Source organism: Euwallacea fornicatus, chromosome 1 (assembly GCF_040115645.1).
Source record: "Euwallacea fornicatus isolate EFF26 chromosome 1, ASM4011564v1, whole genome shotgun sequence".
Taxonomy (NCBI): Eukaryota; Metazoa; Arthropoda; class Insecta; order Coleoptera; family Curculionidae; genus Euwallacea; species Euwallacea fornicatus.
The window spans coordinates 373,803-392,035 of record NC_089541.1 but is presented as its reverse complement, the minus strand read 5'-3'; the positions used below and the strand labels follow the sequence as shown (position 1 = coordinate 392,035).

The 18,233-nt window shown below is 44.4% G+C and overlaps 1 protein-coding gene across 8 annotated transcripts in view; it reads left to right on the top strand.

The window, feature by feature from the left end:
• LOC136343772 (zinc finger protein 541) overlaps nt 1–18,233 on the top strand; it is a 217,966-nt gene that overhangs the window by 143,838 nt on the left and 55,895 nt on the right. For 7 of the 8 annotated variants that reach the window (XM_066290745.1, XM_066290727.1, XM_066290737.1 and 4 more), the window contains 2 exons: nt 180–313; nt 1,039–1,172. In XM_066290745.1, coding sequence (XP_066146842.1) covers nt 249–313; nt 1,039–1,172 — 199 coding nt within the window. In that variant the 5' untranslated portion in view covers nt 180–248. Of the gene's footprint in view, nt 1–179; nt 314–1,038; nt 1,173–9,173; nt 9,196–18,233 lie in introns of those variants that run through there. The other variant, XM_066290762.1, reaches the window with a different exon arrangement.

Here is an 18,233-nt window from a genome sequence, read left to right as displayed (position 1 = left end):
TTTCTTCAGTTAACGTTCAACATCGTCGCTCTGGAAAAATTGGGGGATGTTGCGAAATCGAAACTGGGAGGGGGGAGGTATGGGCGGGGGGGATTTGGGGGGGAGGGCACGATTTCGGATTGTATAGCAAAAACATCTTTCTTGTAAATTTCAACGGTTAAGGAAGTTTTTTTTTGCAGGCCGTGCACGAATTCTCTGGAGTTCGGGTGCCCCTCCAGCTGCCCTACACCGGCAGTCATGCCGTTTTTATGTATTCCACCGCCTCCGACGGGAACGTCACGTTGCAACTCAAGGAGCCCGATGATCTCGACAGGTAACTTTCAATCCCCCAGGAACGTTCCGTTCTTGTTTCAACTCCTTTATGGCCCTGCGGACCTCTTTTGATACAAACTTCAAAATGTGGCCCACGTCCTACATCTCAATTCTATTGCTGTTTCTTATCAAATTAAAAAAAAAAACCTGCTTGATTCTCCTATTGTTATTGCCGTTTCTTGCGGATTGCGAGGCAACTGGCAGTGGATAGGAAACACGCGTGTGCTGCACCTTGCAGGCTAAGATTTAAGAATTGTTACGGCACCGGGTGTCTGTAGCGACAAGGCGAACGCCGAATCGCAACCGACCAACCGGTCAAGTCACCGACTGACCGATCATCCGACATGCAGACCGACGCGCCGACCGTCCAACCCGCAGACGTCAGACTGCGTCCGTAAATTTTCAATGAATTCGGTTAAGCTCTACACACCTGAGAGCGTGTCGAGCATTCCGAATTCTTCACATGAAAGCCGCGACTGGGACGACAAACATTTTTGCATGTCGTGTATGTTCAACTTAAGCAATTTCACTGAAAATACTCCTGCTTATTCTGCCTCGGTCGATTTTCAACTGTAAAGAGTTGCACGACTTACCTAATTACCTGAAACTGGTAAATTCGCAAATAAACTAAAACGTTCCTTGCGATCTGCCTGATCGACGTCGGTGAAGTCCTCGTTGGAAGACCCGGCTATACTTCTTCCAATTTCAATTTTTTTTTTTTCGTAGGAACAGCTTGGCAGTTATGTTGGCGAGACTCCAAGAAGACTCCTCCTTCTCTATCTACACTCAAGACGCCGACATCCTCTCAGACGGTGGCATCGACGTGTTGCTAGGCACAGGCAGTTCCGGGGAAAACTCCGGTGAGCTTAAATTTAACCCCATAATTCCGGTTGAAACTTTAAGCGAAAACCGCTTAACCTTCGACACCTACGTAATCTCTCCCCCTCCCTCGTTAACCATTAGTTTACTTTCGGCGAAGTAATTTCCTTTATTCCCGAAGTAAAATCGGAAAAGTCAAACAAAAGAGGCGACCAGAACGGTCCGAGGCCCGGGAGTTCTTAATGCGAAAGTTCCCCTTTGAAGTCTGTTTTTGTTTCGGTAACTTCGGAGAAATTGTAAAAAACGTGTTTCTCCGGAGTCTATTTAAACGAATGCCGCGGAGGGGAAGGGGGGGGGAAGAGAGGGGGGGGATGGCACCGTTCCTAGTCGAAATTCGAATTTCACGTTTTGGGGTTCATCTCATCGATTTTTGAGGCCGACCCACATTGCGCTGGTGGCGTTTTGTAAGTTTTTGAAAGCCCTTTGTATACGGATCAAGCATAACCCGGTATCATGTTTCGAAGCACAAACACCGGATTCGGATTACCAAAGCTTCTAATGAGAGGCTTTGTTATTTGATATGGGAGCGTGATCTACGAGGAAATATCGGGATTAGCCGAAGCACTGATTCATACTTTGCCGGGATATTTTTTTATTGCGGTAGAAATACTAATTTATTAGTCAAGTCGCGTTATGCGTTTCGGTCCGAATTTTCAGTAAGTTGGCCGTCGTTATTAATGCGACCAGTTCGTTCACGTCCGCGCTCTCCGGCCGCACCGGCGCAGGGTACTAGGGTCCGCGGCGTGCGCGACGCGAGCGACATCTGCCCATCGCCACGGTGAACTACGGTCGGGTGCACGCAAACTGGTCTGAAATGGGTTCGGTACGTACGTCGGTACGTTAACAGGGGTCTTCCGTCGCACCCCCCAACGAAGGGCGGGTGCCGTGGGAACGTCACTTTCGGGCAGCTCGGACTGAAAACAGTGCACGGTCCCACCCCTGCCGGTGTGTGCTGTTGCCGAAAAGAATATTTAGTTCGTTAAAATCGTTATGTTTTGGATTGGGGTCGGTCACGTCGGACGCGACTTTAACTACAATGCTTGATACGTTGCGTTCGGCTAAACCCTCGTTGGATGTAAAAATTGTTCAAGTTAGCGATATTTTCCAAAGGGCTTAATAAAGCCTCGTGCGCCTTTGATAAACTCGAACGACATGCTTATGATTCCTAGCTAATTACGTTAAAACTATGCTTAAAGTAGTTCCAACATTTTTGTCTGTTGAAACCGCTCGTTTACGCTCGACGAAGCGAAATGCGCGATTTGCGCTATTCGAGCAGTGGCATTCAGCTTCCCGCAATTGATTATCCCCAAAAGGGGTTGTTTTATTCGAGTTTCTCTATTTTTAAATTCGCCAGCAAACAGTGCCTATAAATCAACCTAATGATTTATGCGCCGGTGGCTACGTGGAGCCGGCGGCGGTTTCAATAATGCGTGGAGTAAAAAGGCGACAAATCGACCCATCAACCACGAACGAATCACTCCACGTGCGACCACCCAAAATTCCTCTTGTTGTCAGCTACAGCGGCACGCTCGGAGTTATGCTCAAATTTAGTTGCATCCAGCCCTTGCGCACGAATTTTTCCACGAAAAAAAAAAAAAAAAAAAAAAAAAAAAAGAAAGAAAAACGAGGAAATTTCAATGTGAGTGGCAGACAGAGATTAATCCTGAGGGCCTAACAAGTGAGCAATAACGAGCTTATATTCCGAAGGAAAACGTTTATGCTACCCGAGGCAAAAGGGGCTTAATTCGTCGGCCATGTTAATTGTTTCCGCAGTTACGGCGACACAAAGAAGCCGAAACTTCGAAAACATTCCCCACGTGAAACGATGTCGTACAGCGACTTAAAATCCAACCTCAGAACATTTAACTTTCAGTTAGGAACGTTCCATAGTTTTCAGAACTCCAAGATCGTGCTCCTTTAACTTAACAGGAACGTGAGATTTTTGTTTTCGGTTTAGGTACGGGGACGTGTCTCCTGCGGGCAATGAAATCGCCGACATCATGAAACGTTTGATTTAATCATGCCGGGGAGGGTGAAAATTTGAAAAACTGAATCTTCACTGATACACAATAATATACGGTGGGGTCGAGTTTCGCGTGGCCCGATTGCACGACCAATCGAGGAGCAACGGCGTACGGCCGCGTTACACGGAACATACCTGCCGTCAGACGTGACGTCAAAAGTGCTGTTTCCGACGAAAAGCTCCAAGGGGTACGTTGGAAAGTCGGAAAAGTGACTGTGGGTAATTAGTCCGAAACTTTGTAGGAACGTGAGTGGAACTAAATAAGTTGAAACGTGGAGAAAATAAGTTAAACTCGGTTGTTCTCGGTGTCATCCATTTTGAGACGTGACTATACCTCTTGCTAAATTTATGATTCAGGTAATCCGGAGAATGTCGTGAAGCCGACGTGATAACTCCGCATTTCGTATTAGAGTGGAAAAACAACTTTCTCAAATTAGTCACTCGCGGTCCAGGCGAGTGCAAGACAAAAAAAAAGTCAAATTTTCAAAATCGGCACGTGCGACGCTGCCAATGGGTGCGACGTTCGGAAAAATGCTTCGTCTACGAAACCAAACAAATTTTCGGACAGTTTTCGAGATGACGACGCTCCTCGGGTTCGCCTTTCCAATGGCTCGCGGGACCGTACAAACTGACGTGCGCATCATACAGGGCGTTTCTTGTGGCGGAAATGAAACGGGTGAATCATGAACTCATTCTAAGGTAAAAGCTTCCTATGGAAACATGTCCCAAATCGCGTCCATTTTGATTCACTGGGCGTCGAAGTTCCATTTTTCTTCATTTCCATTCGTTCCTCCGTAATTTGTGAAGATCGCTCAAATTCGATGGTAACGATCACTGTAGCATTACCAAGTAACTGAGTAATAACAACGATTATTTAAACCACCCTGCAGGGCATTACTTTGTTCGCGATCGCTCTCAATATTTTCCATAAGGAGCTTTTTATGACATTTTTAGATTTCGCTCGCAAGCTTCGTTTAATCCCTCATCTCTTTTATCTGCTGTTCTGCCTCCTCAGCGTTTTTATTAGGAGCAATAGTTTACGAGATATTTACAAAAATTAAGCTTGCTAATCTGGACTATGTTCAAAGTAATCGCTGAATGTGCCTCCTGCCAAAACACATCGTCCCAATCCTCTTATGGACCGCCGGAGTAAAATCTGAAAACGTCATGGAAAAGTTCCGATCTGAAACATCGAGAGCGATCACGGAAAAAGCAATGCCCTGTAGAGTGGTTTGAATAATCGTTATTAATTCAGTTTCTCCGCAATGCCAGAGTGACGATTAGTGAACCAATTTTTAGTCAATAATAATCTGATTATCTTGGAACACGGAAATGAATGAAAATCGAAAAAAAAAATTGAACTTCGACGCTCTGAAAGTCAAAACGGACACAATTTAGGCCCTTGTGTAGGGTTTTTTTGTTAAAATAAGCTCATGGTCCACCCATTCCATTTTTTGCCGTCCCTTAAGGAACAGCCTGCACGATAAACTTTTAAGAGGAAACGAAACGATGAATTTGACGTATGTCAAAAAAAAACATTGAAATATCTGACATCAGTCAAAAAAACATTGAAATATCTGACATCTGTCAATAAAACATTGAAATATCTGACATCTGTCAAAAAAACATTGAAATATCTGACATCCGTCAAAATGTCGAAATCGGCAAGCATGCATCGTTAATGCCGATTTTCCCCCCATAGCGCGAATAGTAGCGGTCTCGTCACATTAAAAATCGGCTGACTTTGACACCGACCTTCTCTGGCGCAAATAGTCGGAGCCGCCTCGGTGTTCTGGAGCAGACGAGTCCAGTAATTCGACACGCGACATCGACGAAAAGCGTCAAAGTCGCACTGGAGGTCCTGGAGACTAAAGGGGAGGAAAAAAAATGCAGATTTTTTCAAATATTTCGAAAATCCCACGCGATTTGTCTGGTTTGAAGCCGGCGTCGCGTTACACTTTGTCCAATTTCGCCCATTTAACTGATCTTCCACGTCTCCGGGTGGAAAGGTTGCCCGCACTGAAAGATGGACGGCGGCCACCCTGTACAGTGCGTTCAACCATTACCGATTACTTTGGGGCCTATTTGCAAATAAAATTTGTGGGGCTTTCAAATGGCTTATTACGATTCAAAAAGAGGGGCTATTTCATCTTTTCATGCTGCACGAGCTTTCCAGCCAAACCATTTCCCTATACATAACATTACATAATATTCCCATTACATAAGTTTAAATTGAAAGTAAATTGAAATTTTTATTGTCAAATTTCGTCGAGCTTTTTCTTAGAGACTTAAACTAGAAAACTTTTTATTATTGCCATTTAAAGCTGCCGGTCCGGAAAGTTTCTTTTGTCGCTTTTCCATAAACTAAGCAACGAAATTTCACTTGCAGGCCCAAATCCAGATCGGTCCGAGGGAAAACTGCACGAAGTAATGGAGGAATTGTGCACGACAAAATTGCAATTTGTGAGGTCGTCTTAATAACGGAAGTTTTATAAAAATGTTTAAGTTAAAGCAAAACTGCCGGTTGACAGTTTAATCGAGAAATTTAACGTAAGCGGTGCCGTTTGCGCATTCTCGCCTCGCGAGGGCGAGCCGTGGCGAAACGCGCAGGTGAAATGGTGGAGGGTGAGCGGCGACGTTGCCGCACCTCGAGTTTTTTCTCCGCCAGGAGGCCGAGACACCCGTAACCGTTCGCTGCGGGGCGAGCCGGTGTCGGAGTCGCCCGACCACGGAAGCGTCGAAGCCGGTGATAATTACGTCACGACATGCAAATCGGCAATAGCGCTAACGCGCGGTGCGATCGAATCTTAGTGAATTTTCGGACGACGGAATCGGACATTCGATCTCAGACTGTGAACTCGCCACGAAGAAACGATCCCCTTCAGACGCTCGAGGGGTGGGGGGGGGGGGGGGGGAATAGGAGAGACTGGATATTTTGAGGCCCTCCTAGCTCTCGAGTAAAAAACGATTATTACCGCATCTCGAAAAAGCGGGGTTAAGCGTCTTCGTCGCTAAATCACGAACTTCCATTTTTGGAGCAAAAGCACCGGCTGAATGGGTGTTTGAGTCGGCAGTACGTCATAGAAATTGCTTTTCTTTCCATATAAGTCTCTGGCACGAGACAAGATAAATTAAAGTTGTTACAGTTATTAAATTTCGGGGGCTTCGGGGCTTTATTATGTCGTCTCGTCTTTCTCTAGCTCGCGGGACCGCCCATCGCGACCCGAGGTGAGACCCGGGCCATCGTTCCCTGGTTTTAATTTGAATTTTCTGATAAAACCTCCGGTTCTGGGGCTTTGCCTACTAAAAATGAAAAAGTTTACGTCGGCAATTTCGTGTTTATGAAGTTTGTTAATCGCACCCAACCGAGCAAGGACCCGGCAATTTCACTTCTCGCGATGGACGTAAATGCGCCCGGGAAGTTTTGGGGCTTTTTTAGCAGGCGCAATATCAATACATTCACGATCGCCATAAACGTCTTCAAAGGTAACGGTTAGGGGGTGAAAAACTCCATGAAGTCCTTCGCACAAAGGAAATCGCGATGCGATTTATGTATATCTGTTTCGACCTAGAAGGGGCAATATTTCAGCAGGTGGTATAAATTTTAATATTCTAACCGAGTGGTTGTTTTGCACGTTGTGACGGTTGCATTAGGACAAACGTATTGTCGGGAAGGGAGCATTTTTCAAAATTTAACTGGCAAGTGGTTTAAGATGCCCCTATAACTTAGTCTTGTCTGCTTCCTCAAAGCTCGTAAATAAACAATTTGATATCAAATGCAACTAAAAGAGCGCATATGAGCTCGAATCTCCGTGGGATTGCCGGCTTCAGGAAGCCCAATGCTGAAACCGAACAGCGGAGAGAGACGGAAGACGCAGCGCCGGTAGCCGGGATAGAGCCGGACGCAAGTTCGTGATTTTTCGATTTTTTTTTGGGAAATTTTCCCGCCATCTGCGAAGATTCCTTGACGATCTCAGGGAAGTTTTACACATTTATGTAGTTTTTCGAGAATTTCGCACAAGTCAAATGCAGAGCGTCCCAGGGACAAGTATCCGTGCAGTTTATCTTTTCTGTTGTTTTTTAAAAAAACGCCAGTCTAATAGGGAGGGGGGCATCATTTTGTTCGTTCAACGATTCGGACACCTTCCCCCTAAGAAACCGGAGTGGGTGTCATAAATTCCGGTCCGCATAAGAAAAAATCCGGGAGCCTCAGGTCGGGCGATCTCGCGGGCCGCTCCCCTAGACTCCTCCTGCAAATCCATCTTCCGGGGTTGCAGAGAGTTCTTCATCTAGAAATCGCCGGCGGCATCGGTGCAGGCGCTCCATCCTCCATTGACGGACCAGGTCTCGTTCCAACAAGCGGGGCCCTCGTTCAGTTATTCTCGGGAGACGTGACGTCTCGTAGAAGCTCTAGGCAGTTTTCTCCACTTGAGTCCTCGGGAGTAAAAATGTTCCAACAATTTATGATAAAACCCGCCGAGGCGTTCGATTTTTGAGGTCGTCGGGTGTGAGCCTCACGGAGCAAATGAGGGTCGGCGTCGGTCCAACAATGACCGTCCGCATCGCCATTTCGACGGAACGGAAGTCCGTCGGAAAATGTTGCGTCATGCAACAAACGTCTGTTCCAAAGTAACATGCAACAGAAAGATTCGCAGAAATCAACGGGCGGCGGAGTCAACATCAACGCAACTCGACGTCAGATCGACGGTCGAAATCGTCCCCATTTGATTCCTGTACAAGTTTCATGGCGGCAGAATGGAATTTAATTCCTTTGGAAGTTCTATGAACACAATTTTTCGAAAACGCCGCATTTCTCGGCAATATTTGCGCACGCAGCATTGCTGAGACGTTCGGCGTTCCGTCGTCCGTTTGAACGCGGCCCAGAACCGCGATTTGGCCTTCGCGATTCCCCCCGGAGCGGTCAGCTCCGCGTTTCTTTTTTATTTTTGGACGGAACCAGTTTCGTTGAAATTTGATCGGCAGCTTGGGTACATAAGCGCAAAATACAAAGTGATGCTTTTCCGCTTTTAATGTTAAACAAACCACGATAAATGCAGGAACAAAGCGTAGCTCAATTTGTTTTGTTATTGTTTTCTCAGCTGTTGGCGTTTTTTGTTCTCAATTTAATGATGTTTCTCATTGAACTTTGAGGCGCATCTGGTGTCAAGAAATTCAATATTTACGGGCCGAAAATGACGGCTCGTCGCAAGTCTTGCGATGTAAACTTACCGCGCACAATTTCAGCATAGAAATAATTTAATATTCGGGTTAAACGTGTAGGATCGTTGTTTGTTTAAAAATTTATTTCGTATGAAAATATTTTCAAGTAGAAAAATGTTTGGGTCGAAACAAAATGTTTGTCCCCGAACTGCCGGTTCCGGTCCAAGTGAAATGTGCCATAATAAACTTTATGTATTTTTTCACATTTCACAATAATTGCACATTTTTTCAAAATAAGCTTTAATGCTCTAAAAAATTATAACAAAATAAATCACGCTAAGTTTGGCTTCTCCATTCATTGCGGTGCGTTTCGTGCGCTCGTTCTTTAACGCCGTGCGTTAAGAAAACAATCCCGGCCGAACGGGCTCTGGAATCATCCGACACCGGGCGCGTACGTCTGTGATAAGTCCTACGTAATCTCGAACGCAAACAAATAGACCTAACCTCGCTTTCAATTCCAACCGTTGCTGACGGTCGAGAAAGGGCAAAACATAAATAAACCTAATAAATATTTATTTATTTACTCTATTTACGGTAAAAGTTGAAAACGTCCGTTATTTTGGAAACACCCATTAACTCTACGTATCGTATTATCAAAGATTCCAGCGAGAGGCTGCGGACAAACACTTTCGAGGATTTAAAAATTGTTTTCTTTCCTTCGGGCACAGGAAACGGTCGAGTGGGGTCAAATCCGGAAGTAGCACCGGATAGTTGCCGTCCATCTCGGAGCTCATTACTCCATCATCGTAGCATCCCCTAAGGTAATTATTAAAAGTTGTTTTAACCGTATGAGCCGTCGCCTCATCCCGTTGAAAGTACCCGCGCCGCGGTGCGTTAAAGCGAAGTTGACCAACGAGTCCACTCAACGCGTCGCGTTATCGGTCAGTTGCGACGGTGTCATCGATGAAAAAGCAAATCCTACTGAGCCTCTTCATTGGATGGTCACACGTGTTCAAATTTTTCAAAAATGTGCAGGTGTTTCCGTGAACAGGTGAAGGTCATATTTTCACATGATGTGAATTCGTATCATCCGATGAATGAAACCACGCCTCATCAGTAAAAAGCGGCATATTCGGGAGGTTGTCGTGCATCGCTTCATTAAATCGATCGCAATGTCTCGGTCTCTTTTCGCGATCCGGGGGTTCGGGTTCCCGAAGCCCTCGGACCTTGTTTGGGCGCAATTTCAGATTTTTTTTTGAGAATTAAACGATAAGTGCTGGGCGATGCGTCCATTCGTTGAGAAACCGTTCTTAGAGATGTGCCGGCATTATCATTCACTGCTCCTCTCGCATTTCAACAAGTTCGGGGGTTCCCCCGGCTGGTCCGCCACTTCCCGATGGTCCCCGCCAGTTTCACAACATAACTCGAAGAGTCGCGACGGTCCACTTCCGGCACTGCAACGTGGGGAAAATTTTCACGAAACTCCCGAACTCAGGATTGAATTTCAAAGGTTCATTCGCCGCTTATGACCTGTCCATTTCGAAAATGACGCTCAACCATAAAGACTTTTTGGCCGAGCACAAGAAACGTCATTTTCGAGCACTCAGAACACCGCGATTGGCCAACAAACAAGTCCCCGGAGTCTCGAAAGAGACTACTTTCAACAAGACCCAATAAATGATGAAGGTAAATGGAGTCGCGTTTAAGTGAGGTTAGATTGATTTGTTTACTTTCGTGATTTTACAGAGGGACATATCAAAGACATACGGGCTCGGCGTCGTGGTCGTCTCGAAGCCTATTTGACCGGATTTTTGTAACGCACCGTATTTAAACGTAGCAAATTTGTATTTTGTGCTTGGTCCAACTTCAATACATCCGGGGTCGCGTGTTCGGGTCAGCGAAGACGCACGACGACTGGAAAGTAAGCCCTGATAGAGGCTCAAATGGAGTCTGAGGGAAACTTGGCTTGTCAAGTTGTATGTGGTACAAAGGATTAATTTGTATCCAATCTCGGTAACTTGTAGAACTTTCTTGTATCTCTAATCCCGAGTCTACTCAAACGTCAAGCTAAATTCGCGAAATTCGGAATTTGGAAGCGAACTGGCCTCGAAAAAATCCGAGCGAATTTTCAAAGTTCCTCGTGTTTTTATCCCGAAGTTGGCGGTCTCGGACCTTCTCCATTGTGGAAAAACAAATTTCTTCCATGATCACCGCGATGCGTGCGCAAATTTACATTGTTCGCAAACTCCACGAAAGTCACCTTTAAACAAATTAATTCTAAAAAAAAACGACGGTAAAGTAAGTCCGAAAACTTCCTCGGAAAAACTCTGGAGTTGAACTCCCCAAGAAGAACTTCAACCCTTTTTACACGCCACTTGCCAAAACTGGCACGGTGTTCCTTCTTCCGTTTTGATTCGGAGTAACGCCTCACAGATCGGTGAGTTAAAACCGCGTTAAAACCTAACCGAAAATGACATTGACTGTTGCTAGGGGCTCGAGCGGACGCCCTTGACGACGTTTCGGTGACAGATATGTCGCCGTCTTCAGGTGAGAAGAAGAGAAGAAAGTAGTCGAGGAAAATTGTTGGTAAAGTAAATCGTACGAGAGGCGAGGACTTAAACAGGGTGAAACACTCTAAACTTCCTCCCATCAATCGCCGCGGAATGACTTTTTTTCAACATGAATCGTGTCACAGGGGGGTAACTTAGGTGACGTCATTAATTTTAAGGGGCGATTCCTTGTCACGTTTTATGAAAAAATGTTCATATTAACGTCCGTCCTAACTTGCATCATTTTCGAGATACAGGGTGTCAAAAAATTTTTATTAAAAAATCGAGTTTTTTTTAATAAAAAAATTTTGACACCCTGTATCTCGAAAATGATGCAAGTTAGGACGGACGTTAATATGAACATTTTTTCATAAAACGTGACAAGGAATCGCCCCTTAAAATTAATGACGTCACCTAAGTTACCCCCTGTACAACTCCGGAAGGCTGGTCCGAGGTGATTGCCGTCTGATCATTCCAGCTAGCTCAACGTGCGTCCTTCGAGTTTAACGTTCGACGTTTGTTGCTCAATTTGTTATTATTTAGCTTTTCAGGTGCGTTGGAAAAGTTATTGAACAATTCGTGCGAAAGACGTCGTTTTTCATCTTTAATACCGTCCGAAGACGAGGGACGGAACCTCGCTGGGAAATCGATATGTAGCTAATTTTTCGAGTCTCCCTTCTGGTCTTGGTCGCTAAAGATTAGTCCCTGCTTAAGCGAATTTATTAATTTGAAAGTAGCCGGATTAGATTTATTCTCTGGTAATTCCATTACAGCGACTTCATCGAACTGGGACGAAATCGTCGAAACTCACTGGAATATTTCTTCGTTACGGCCCCGAATTGAAAACAAACTGAAAATTACATTAAGGGCTGTTTGTTCGAAAAGAGGCGAACTTTTTATGATCGCAATTTGAAAACGAACCCCGCTTTCGTCACGTTTCTTTGAAAATTTCCATCGATCGGGTCGTGGCACGATTGTTAAGTGTGCGCAACGAGCAAACTTACCGTTACGGTACCTGCCGCCACGCTCTAATATCCGCGAATGCGACGAGGTAAGGGCGATCCGGCCCTAACGCTGCTTTATATATACAGGGTTCGCCATTACTCCGGCTTTGGTTCCTTGGTGTCTTTGTATAAATATCAATGTGAAATGTTTTTGGTACAGTACTAATTTATATCGGAAAGCTGCATGATTTAATAATATTTTTGCTTATACAGAGTGTTCCGTTCTCGCTGGGCGGCATAAAGTTACAATTTTTTAAATAGGAAGCCATAGTTTTTTTTATGGCATTTGATGACACCTTAATGTGGAAGGAAAATACGTTAAACATTTTTTAAATTGGTTGCGGCGTTGCCATATTAGAAGGTAGTGACAGGTAATATGACAACTGAATGAAGTAAGTAATTTATGCTTTTGTTAAATAGAAGCAAAGCCTACTAGATTAAATCTGTTGGATTGTAATAATGCCCGATGCAATTCGATTGAAATTTTGCAAATATCTCCATAACTGTGAATGTTTGATGAAAAGATGTTATTGCAAATTAATAGAGAATTAAAAACTACATTAGAAAGACTTGAAAAAAATCATCGGTACCATTAAAAAAAAAAGAGCTTCAGCAATTTGTAAAATTTGCAAATTGGCGCTTTTATACAAAAAAAGTATGGTGCATTCAAAAATTTTTAAGTACCCCTGACTTTCATTTACTACTTCACAACAACAAATTTCAAAAAACACCAGTTTTGTGAAAATTTTCTTCTGACGCCGCATTTTTAAAGAAATTTCTCTAATATGGCAACGCCGCAACCAATTTAAAAAACGTTTAACGTATTTTCCTTCCACATTAAGGTGCCATCAAATGCCATAGAAAAAAACTATGGCTTCCTATTTAAAAAATTGTAACTTTATGCCGCCCAACGAGAACGGAACACTCTGTATAAGCAAAAATATTATTAAACCATGCAGCTTTCCGATATAAATTAGTACTGTACCAAAACAGTTCATATGGATATTTATACAAAGACACCAGGAACCAAGGCGGAAGCAATGGCGATCCCTGTATTTATACAGTGGCGACCAAAAGTTAGGAAACTTTTTTAATTTTGAATTATTTCAAAATTTTTAAGGGCGATTTTTTTTTTAGAATATTCATAAGCATAAATTCACGTTCTTAAACCAGTTAAAAAAAAAATGTTTATGGTTCCAAAGAATGTTGTTATTGAATATTTGCAGTTTGTCGACGGACGAAAGTTTGGAAACTGTATTCAGAAACAGAGCATTATTCGATTACATCGGATTAATATCGCGAATTATTCTCGATCAGTTTAGCAATATGCCTAAAACTAAGTGTTTTTCGAGTGATTTTAAAAAATAAAATGGCGGACTTATATGTAAGCGGTCAGCGATTAATCGACACTTCAAGAAATTTACAAGTACCAAAAGACGGTGTTTCCAAGATTTTGAAGAGCTTCCGCAATGACGGTACCACTGCTAACGGGAGCAGAAGTGGAAGACCTGAAAAGCTCACAGCAAAAGCAGAAGCAATCGTCATAGAGTCATCAAGTGGAAATCCTAGATTGACCGCTGTTGACGTTAATAAAGAATTATCCGCAAAATATAACGTCGTAGTGTCAGCAACAACTGTAAAAGGAACACTAAATCATCCAGGATTGTTTGGACGAAGACTTGCAAAGAAACCACTTGTATCCAGCAAAAGCCCATTTGCAGTTTGCAAGAGACCGTTCAGATTCGACACTCGCAAAATGGGGTACCGTCTTGTTCAGCGATGAAGGTAAATTTCAACTCTTCGGAAGTGATGGAATACAGCACGTTCGACTACCAGCAAATATCGGAAAATCATATTCTTCCATTTGCAGAACGGGAAATGCCCCTACAGTGGCCCTTTCGACACGACAACGATCCAAAACATGCCTCGCGTCCGGTGAAAAATTGGTTAGAAAAGAGATTTGTGCGTGTTTCAAAATGGCCTTCGCAATCACCTGACCTTAACCCAATTGAACGCCTTTGGCGTGAATCGGGGAAGAGAATTCGCAATTCTGGCATATTTAATAGTGCAGAATAATTTGCAATTCTTCGGAGGGAATGGAAGACAGTTCCTGTAAGTGTTTGTCAAAAGCTTGTGGAATCGATGCGTAAACGATGCTCGGCTGTGATTAAAGCCAAGGGATATGACCCGAAATATTGATATTTTTTATTTTTAAAACGGTTATTACTTGGTATTTTAGTTTCTAGAAAGTGGTTTCCAAACTTTTGGTCGGTACTGTATATATATGTACAGGGTGTCTCAAATAAAGTGAGTCCCATCCAACAATAGTGAAGACTTTTTGTTGACGTTCGTCGCACGCAACGGAAGTATCCATAGCAACGCTAAAGCACTTGTTTCTAAGCCTACTAAGGTGGAAAATGCTTTTATTTATTTTTCTTACTTTGGCAGGTCCAAGGGCAACTTTGCGGTGCACGGTTAAAAAGCTTCTTTTATTGCCCATTCGATGGCACCAAAATCCAATATGGCGGCCACGGGAAATAACAAAGTCGAATATAATTGCTCGAAATCCAGAAGTCCTGGAAAATTTCTGAAAACGCCACTCAACTGGCAGTTGTCGACGATGAAGAACTGCCAAATTTGGCGGGATTTATTCAAACAGTGAACTCGTGTGCTCGCGCTCAGTAACTCGTGATTTTCGAGGATCGCAGTTTTCAGTTTTTCGCTCGTATTCTGACGGCCCCCGTGCGTATCTTCCGATTTAGAACGTTTCCCGAACGGGCACGAAAATGCGCTCCTTTTTTCTAATTCGAGCCACCCAGTATCTGTTGCCGCTCCCACAATCCCCGCGGAACTCGCTTCATTCGGGACACCCTGTACACATACAGTTTCGTAATTTCGTTTTTCTACATTTGACTTGGAAATCGTCCACGATGACAACGGCAGAAGGGACACAAATTATGTTAACAGGGCAACGGGAATCAACTGCTTTCCGGCGAAATCGAATTAACCGGCCCTTCTCTCATACAGCTTCGGCTCTTGAGATGAGAGAAAATGAAATTTCTTTAATTCTCGTATATTTCCCGTTGATACCGGGTATCGGGCCCTTGAGCAATGTGGAATTCCGAATTTATGATAATAATCGATTTTGACGATACGTCCTCCGCGTGCGAGAGTCCGAGGGCGAGAAAGGGTCCGGGACTCGAATGGAGAGGGGACCGGGTCTCGAATGGAGAGGGGACCGGGTCTCGAATCGAGAGGGGCCCGGGGAAGGGCTAATCGCGGATTATTTTTTAATACGAAACCAGAAGGAACTTCGGGAATTTATTGCATGACGTCGGAGCAAAAGTTGGGCAACGCGTGTTGAGATAATATTACGGGGGAAAAGAAAGGAAAACTAACTGTCGGTATTATTTATGGGCGCTTTTCATTTTTGTAATGTAGGTGCAGCGTATGAGGAAGAAAGTTGAGGAAATTTATGGCCCCGGTGTTTTCGGTGGAGTTGCACGACGGAAACTTGTGGAATTAAAGCGAAACTGCCGGTAATTGAGCTGAAAACGATAAAAATTAATATCCAGATATTTCTCGGCGTGCGAGCGCAAAAATATACAGGGACCTGTTAAAACCGGCATCAATTTTCGGGAATTGGCGTTGAACTTTCAACATAAATCTTATCCCTATCGTTGCATCACAGTCGCCTTCGGGTTGTTAAAGTTAATGCGACTTTGCAACTGGCGCCCATATTTCAGTTCATTCCTCATCCATCTCGGCCACCAACTAGTTCTCCACGGCGAATGGACCAATACGTCTAATTGCGGCCCACCTTTTCCCCCCGAACTTTCCGTTAATTACCAATTTCCCAACAAGTATATTAATCACGTAAATATTGGAAAACGTCAATTAAATTCGATAATGGAAATATGCAATCCAATCATCCCTATTACCTGATGCCCAGACAACTGGAATTATTATTGTTATTTGTGAATGTGAACGTTGGTCGTTTTTAATAACACCGAAAATTGAATTAGGAATTTAATTAAATTTTAACACATTTTATGGCCGAAGTTGCATAATCGTTTGTCGGATTGCGCATTTGTTGCCGTTAAATTCAATTTTTAACCGAACGACTCCTCGAGGTCGGAACGGCGGAAGGAGTGGAGGGCCCGAAACAAGGGCCCCGCCTCGGTCTCATAAAAGGATTATATTTCAAATGCATTAACGTCGAAAAGGAACACACTGGAAAAGTTCGTGCATTCTTTATACTTTTAAATGGAAGTTCGAGGGATTATGTCAAATATTAAGGAGACTCGCTAGGTCGGAAAGAGGTTTTTAAAAGTTTCAAATCCGTTATAAGTCGGATTGATATTTATGCAGTTATAAGAAGTCAAAGCGAAGAACAAAGGGAAACGGGGAAAGTGTACCTGTGCGAGTTTCCTTTCGTTTCTCCTGGCGGAGGCGCTGGGAGAACGGCGCGGAGGGCGAACGCGCGCGGCGACGCGCTCGCGCCTCGCCGCGCGACAGGCCCGAACGCGAAATGGCCGATTTTGGCGCGTCGGCGAACGGAGAGGAACCAAAGAAAACCACGCTCGCTTTCACGCGATACGCGCCACCCAGCAATACGAATAATTAAGTCTTGCGCACTGCGTGACGAAGAAAGGTAAACACCCAGTAAAGATAATTTTTTTTGTGCGTGTTCAGTACCACATACTCACTCAACGATTACGTTTTCAGCAAGATCAGAGGAGGAACTTAATTTTTTTTTTCAACAGCGTGTTGAGCCTCCGCGGTTCCTTATACACTCATCGATCCGCCTGGGCTCGGATCTAATAAGATCACCAATGTCTCCCTGAGGTATCTCACTCCAGGCAATCTGAACTTCGGCTGCTAAAGTCTGCGGAGGGTGCCGTAAATTCAACAGTCTGCGGCCAATCATGTCCCAGACGTGTTCAATGGGAAACAGATCCGGCGTTCGAGGTGGCCAGGGTAAACGGTCGATCCATGAACGTTATTGTTCGCCTAGCAACGTGAGGTCTGGCATTGTCTCGCTGGAAAATAGCGTTCGGGTTGGTTCGAAAATGTGGAATTACATGTGGCTCCAACACTTCTTGGATATGGCGTTGGGCAGTCGTGTTGCCTCTAATGAGAACTAGGGGCGACCTGCTACCATATGCGATAGCACCCCATACCGTCACGCCTACAGGACAGTGACTTTACCACCCTGTATTTCGAAAAGCGTCGCTTTCGGGTTAGACGAATTGGGTTAAACCATCGCATTCTCGCCCCGGGCACGTGTGGTAGGGTTTCGTGCAGACCTTTTACAGACGCCCTGTGCTACCAAATTGTGCCAATAATTTTGTCCCTCACTGTACATACAGCATCGGAATTGCCTCGTTGGCTGTCGATGTAAATGGAAGAAACCGATCTCGTTTCTTTCTTCGTGGAGGTTAATGGAAAAATTCTGATTCGCGTCGTTAATAATGTTTTTTAATCACTTTGTGCACGAATGCGGCACTCGTGTTGAAACCCTTGAAACGTTGCCGGAAAGTGCCCTTTCCAGCAAACATTTTGCCTTTCAAATCATTGCTTCATCCCTTAAATTGTCGAAATCGCGGCATATTTGCTGGAACGTTGCACTTAGCCAGGAATCCACTCCAACTAATGCATTTCTGGATGCAAGCAGATCGTGAAAAAACAATCGCGTCCATACTCGACGTTTGACATTATGCAGTAGAAATTCCTGCTACGTCGACGCGTAGAGCTGTTCGAAGGTGCGAAGAACCCGAAAGCGCAGCCCCAAGGGCGGGTTCTGGTCGCCCCCGAAAAACAACCCCCAGAGAGGATCGCTTTGTGAGATTGCAGGTTTTACGTAATCGATTCGGCACTGCAGTGTGGAGGCGCGACAAAACCTCCATTAAGTTTGAGGTATCACAGTTAGCAAACAAACTGTTCGTAGCCGACTGCAGGAAATAAATCTTGCGGCAAGAAGGCCTGCAAAACGTCCTAAATTATCTCCAGGGCACCGCACAGTGCGAAGAAACTTCGTTGCGACCCATGGATCGTCCACGAATAGTCCCGCGTCTCGTTAACGGACGAATCGAGATTTTGTCCCGATCCGGTAGATGTCCGGAAACGAGCATGGCGAAGATTGGACGATAGATTCGACCAAGAGTTGTCTATGGATAGCCAGAGCTTTAATGGAGGTTCGGTGATGGTCTGGATTGCAATCTCGATGGACGGACGTTGATTCCCCCTAGGTAATCAATGATAGTGCAAATCCACATACAGCGGTACGCGCAGTCGCGTGCTGAG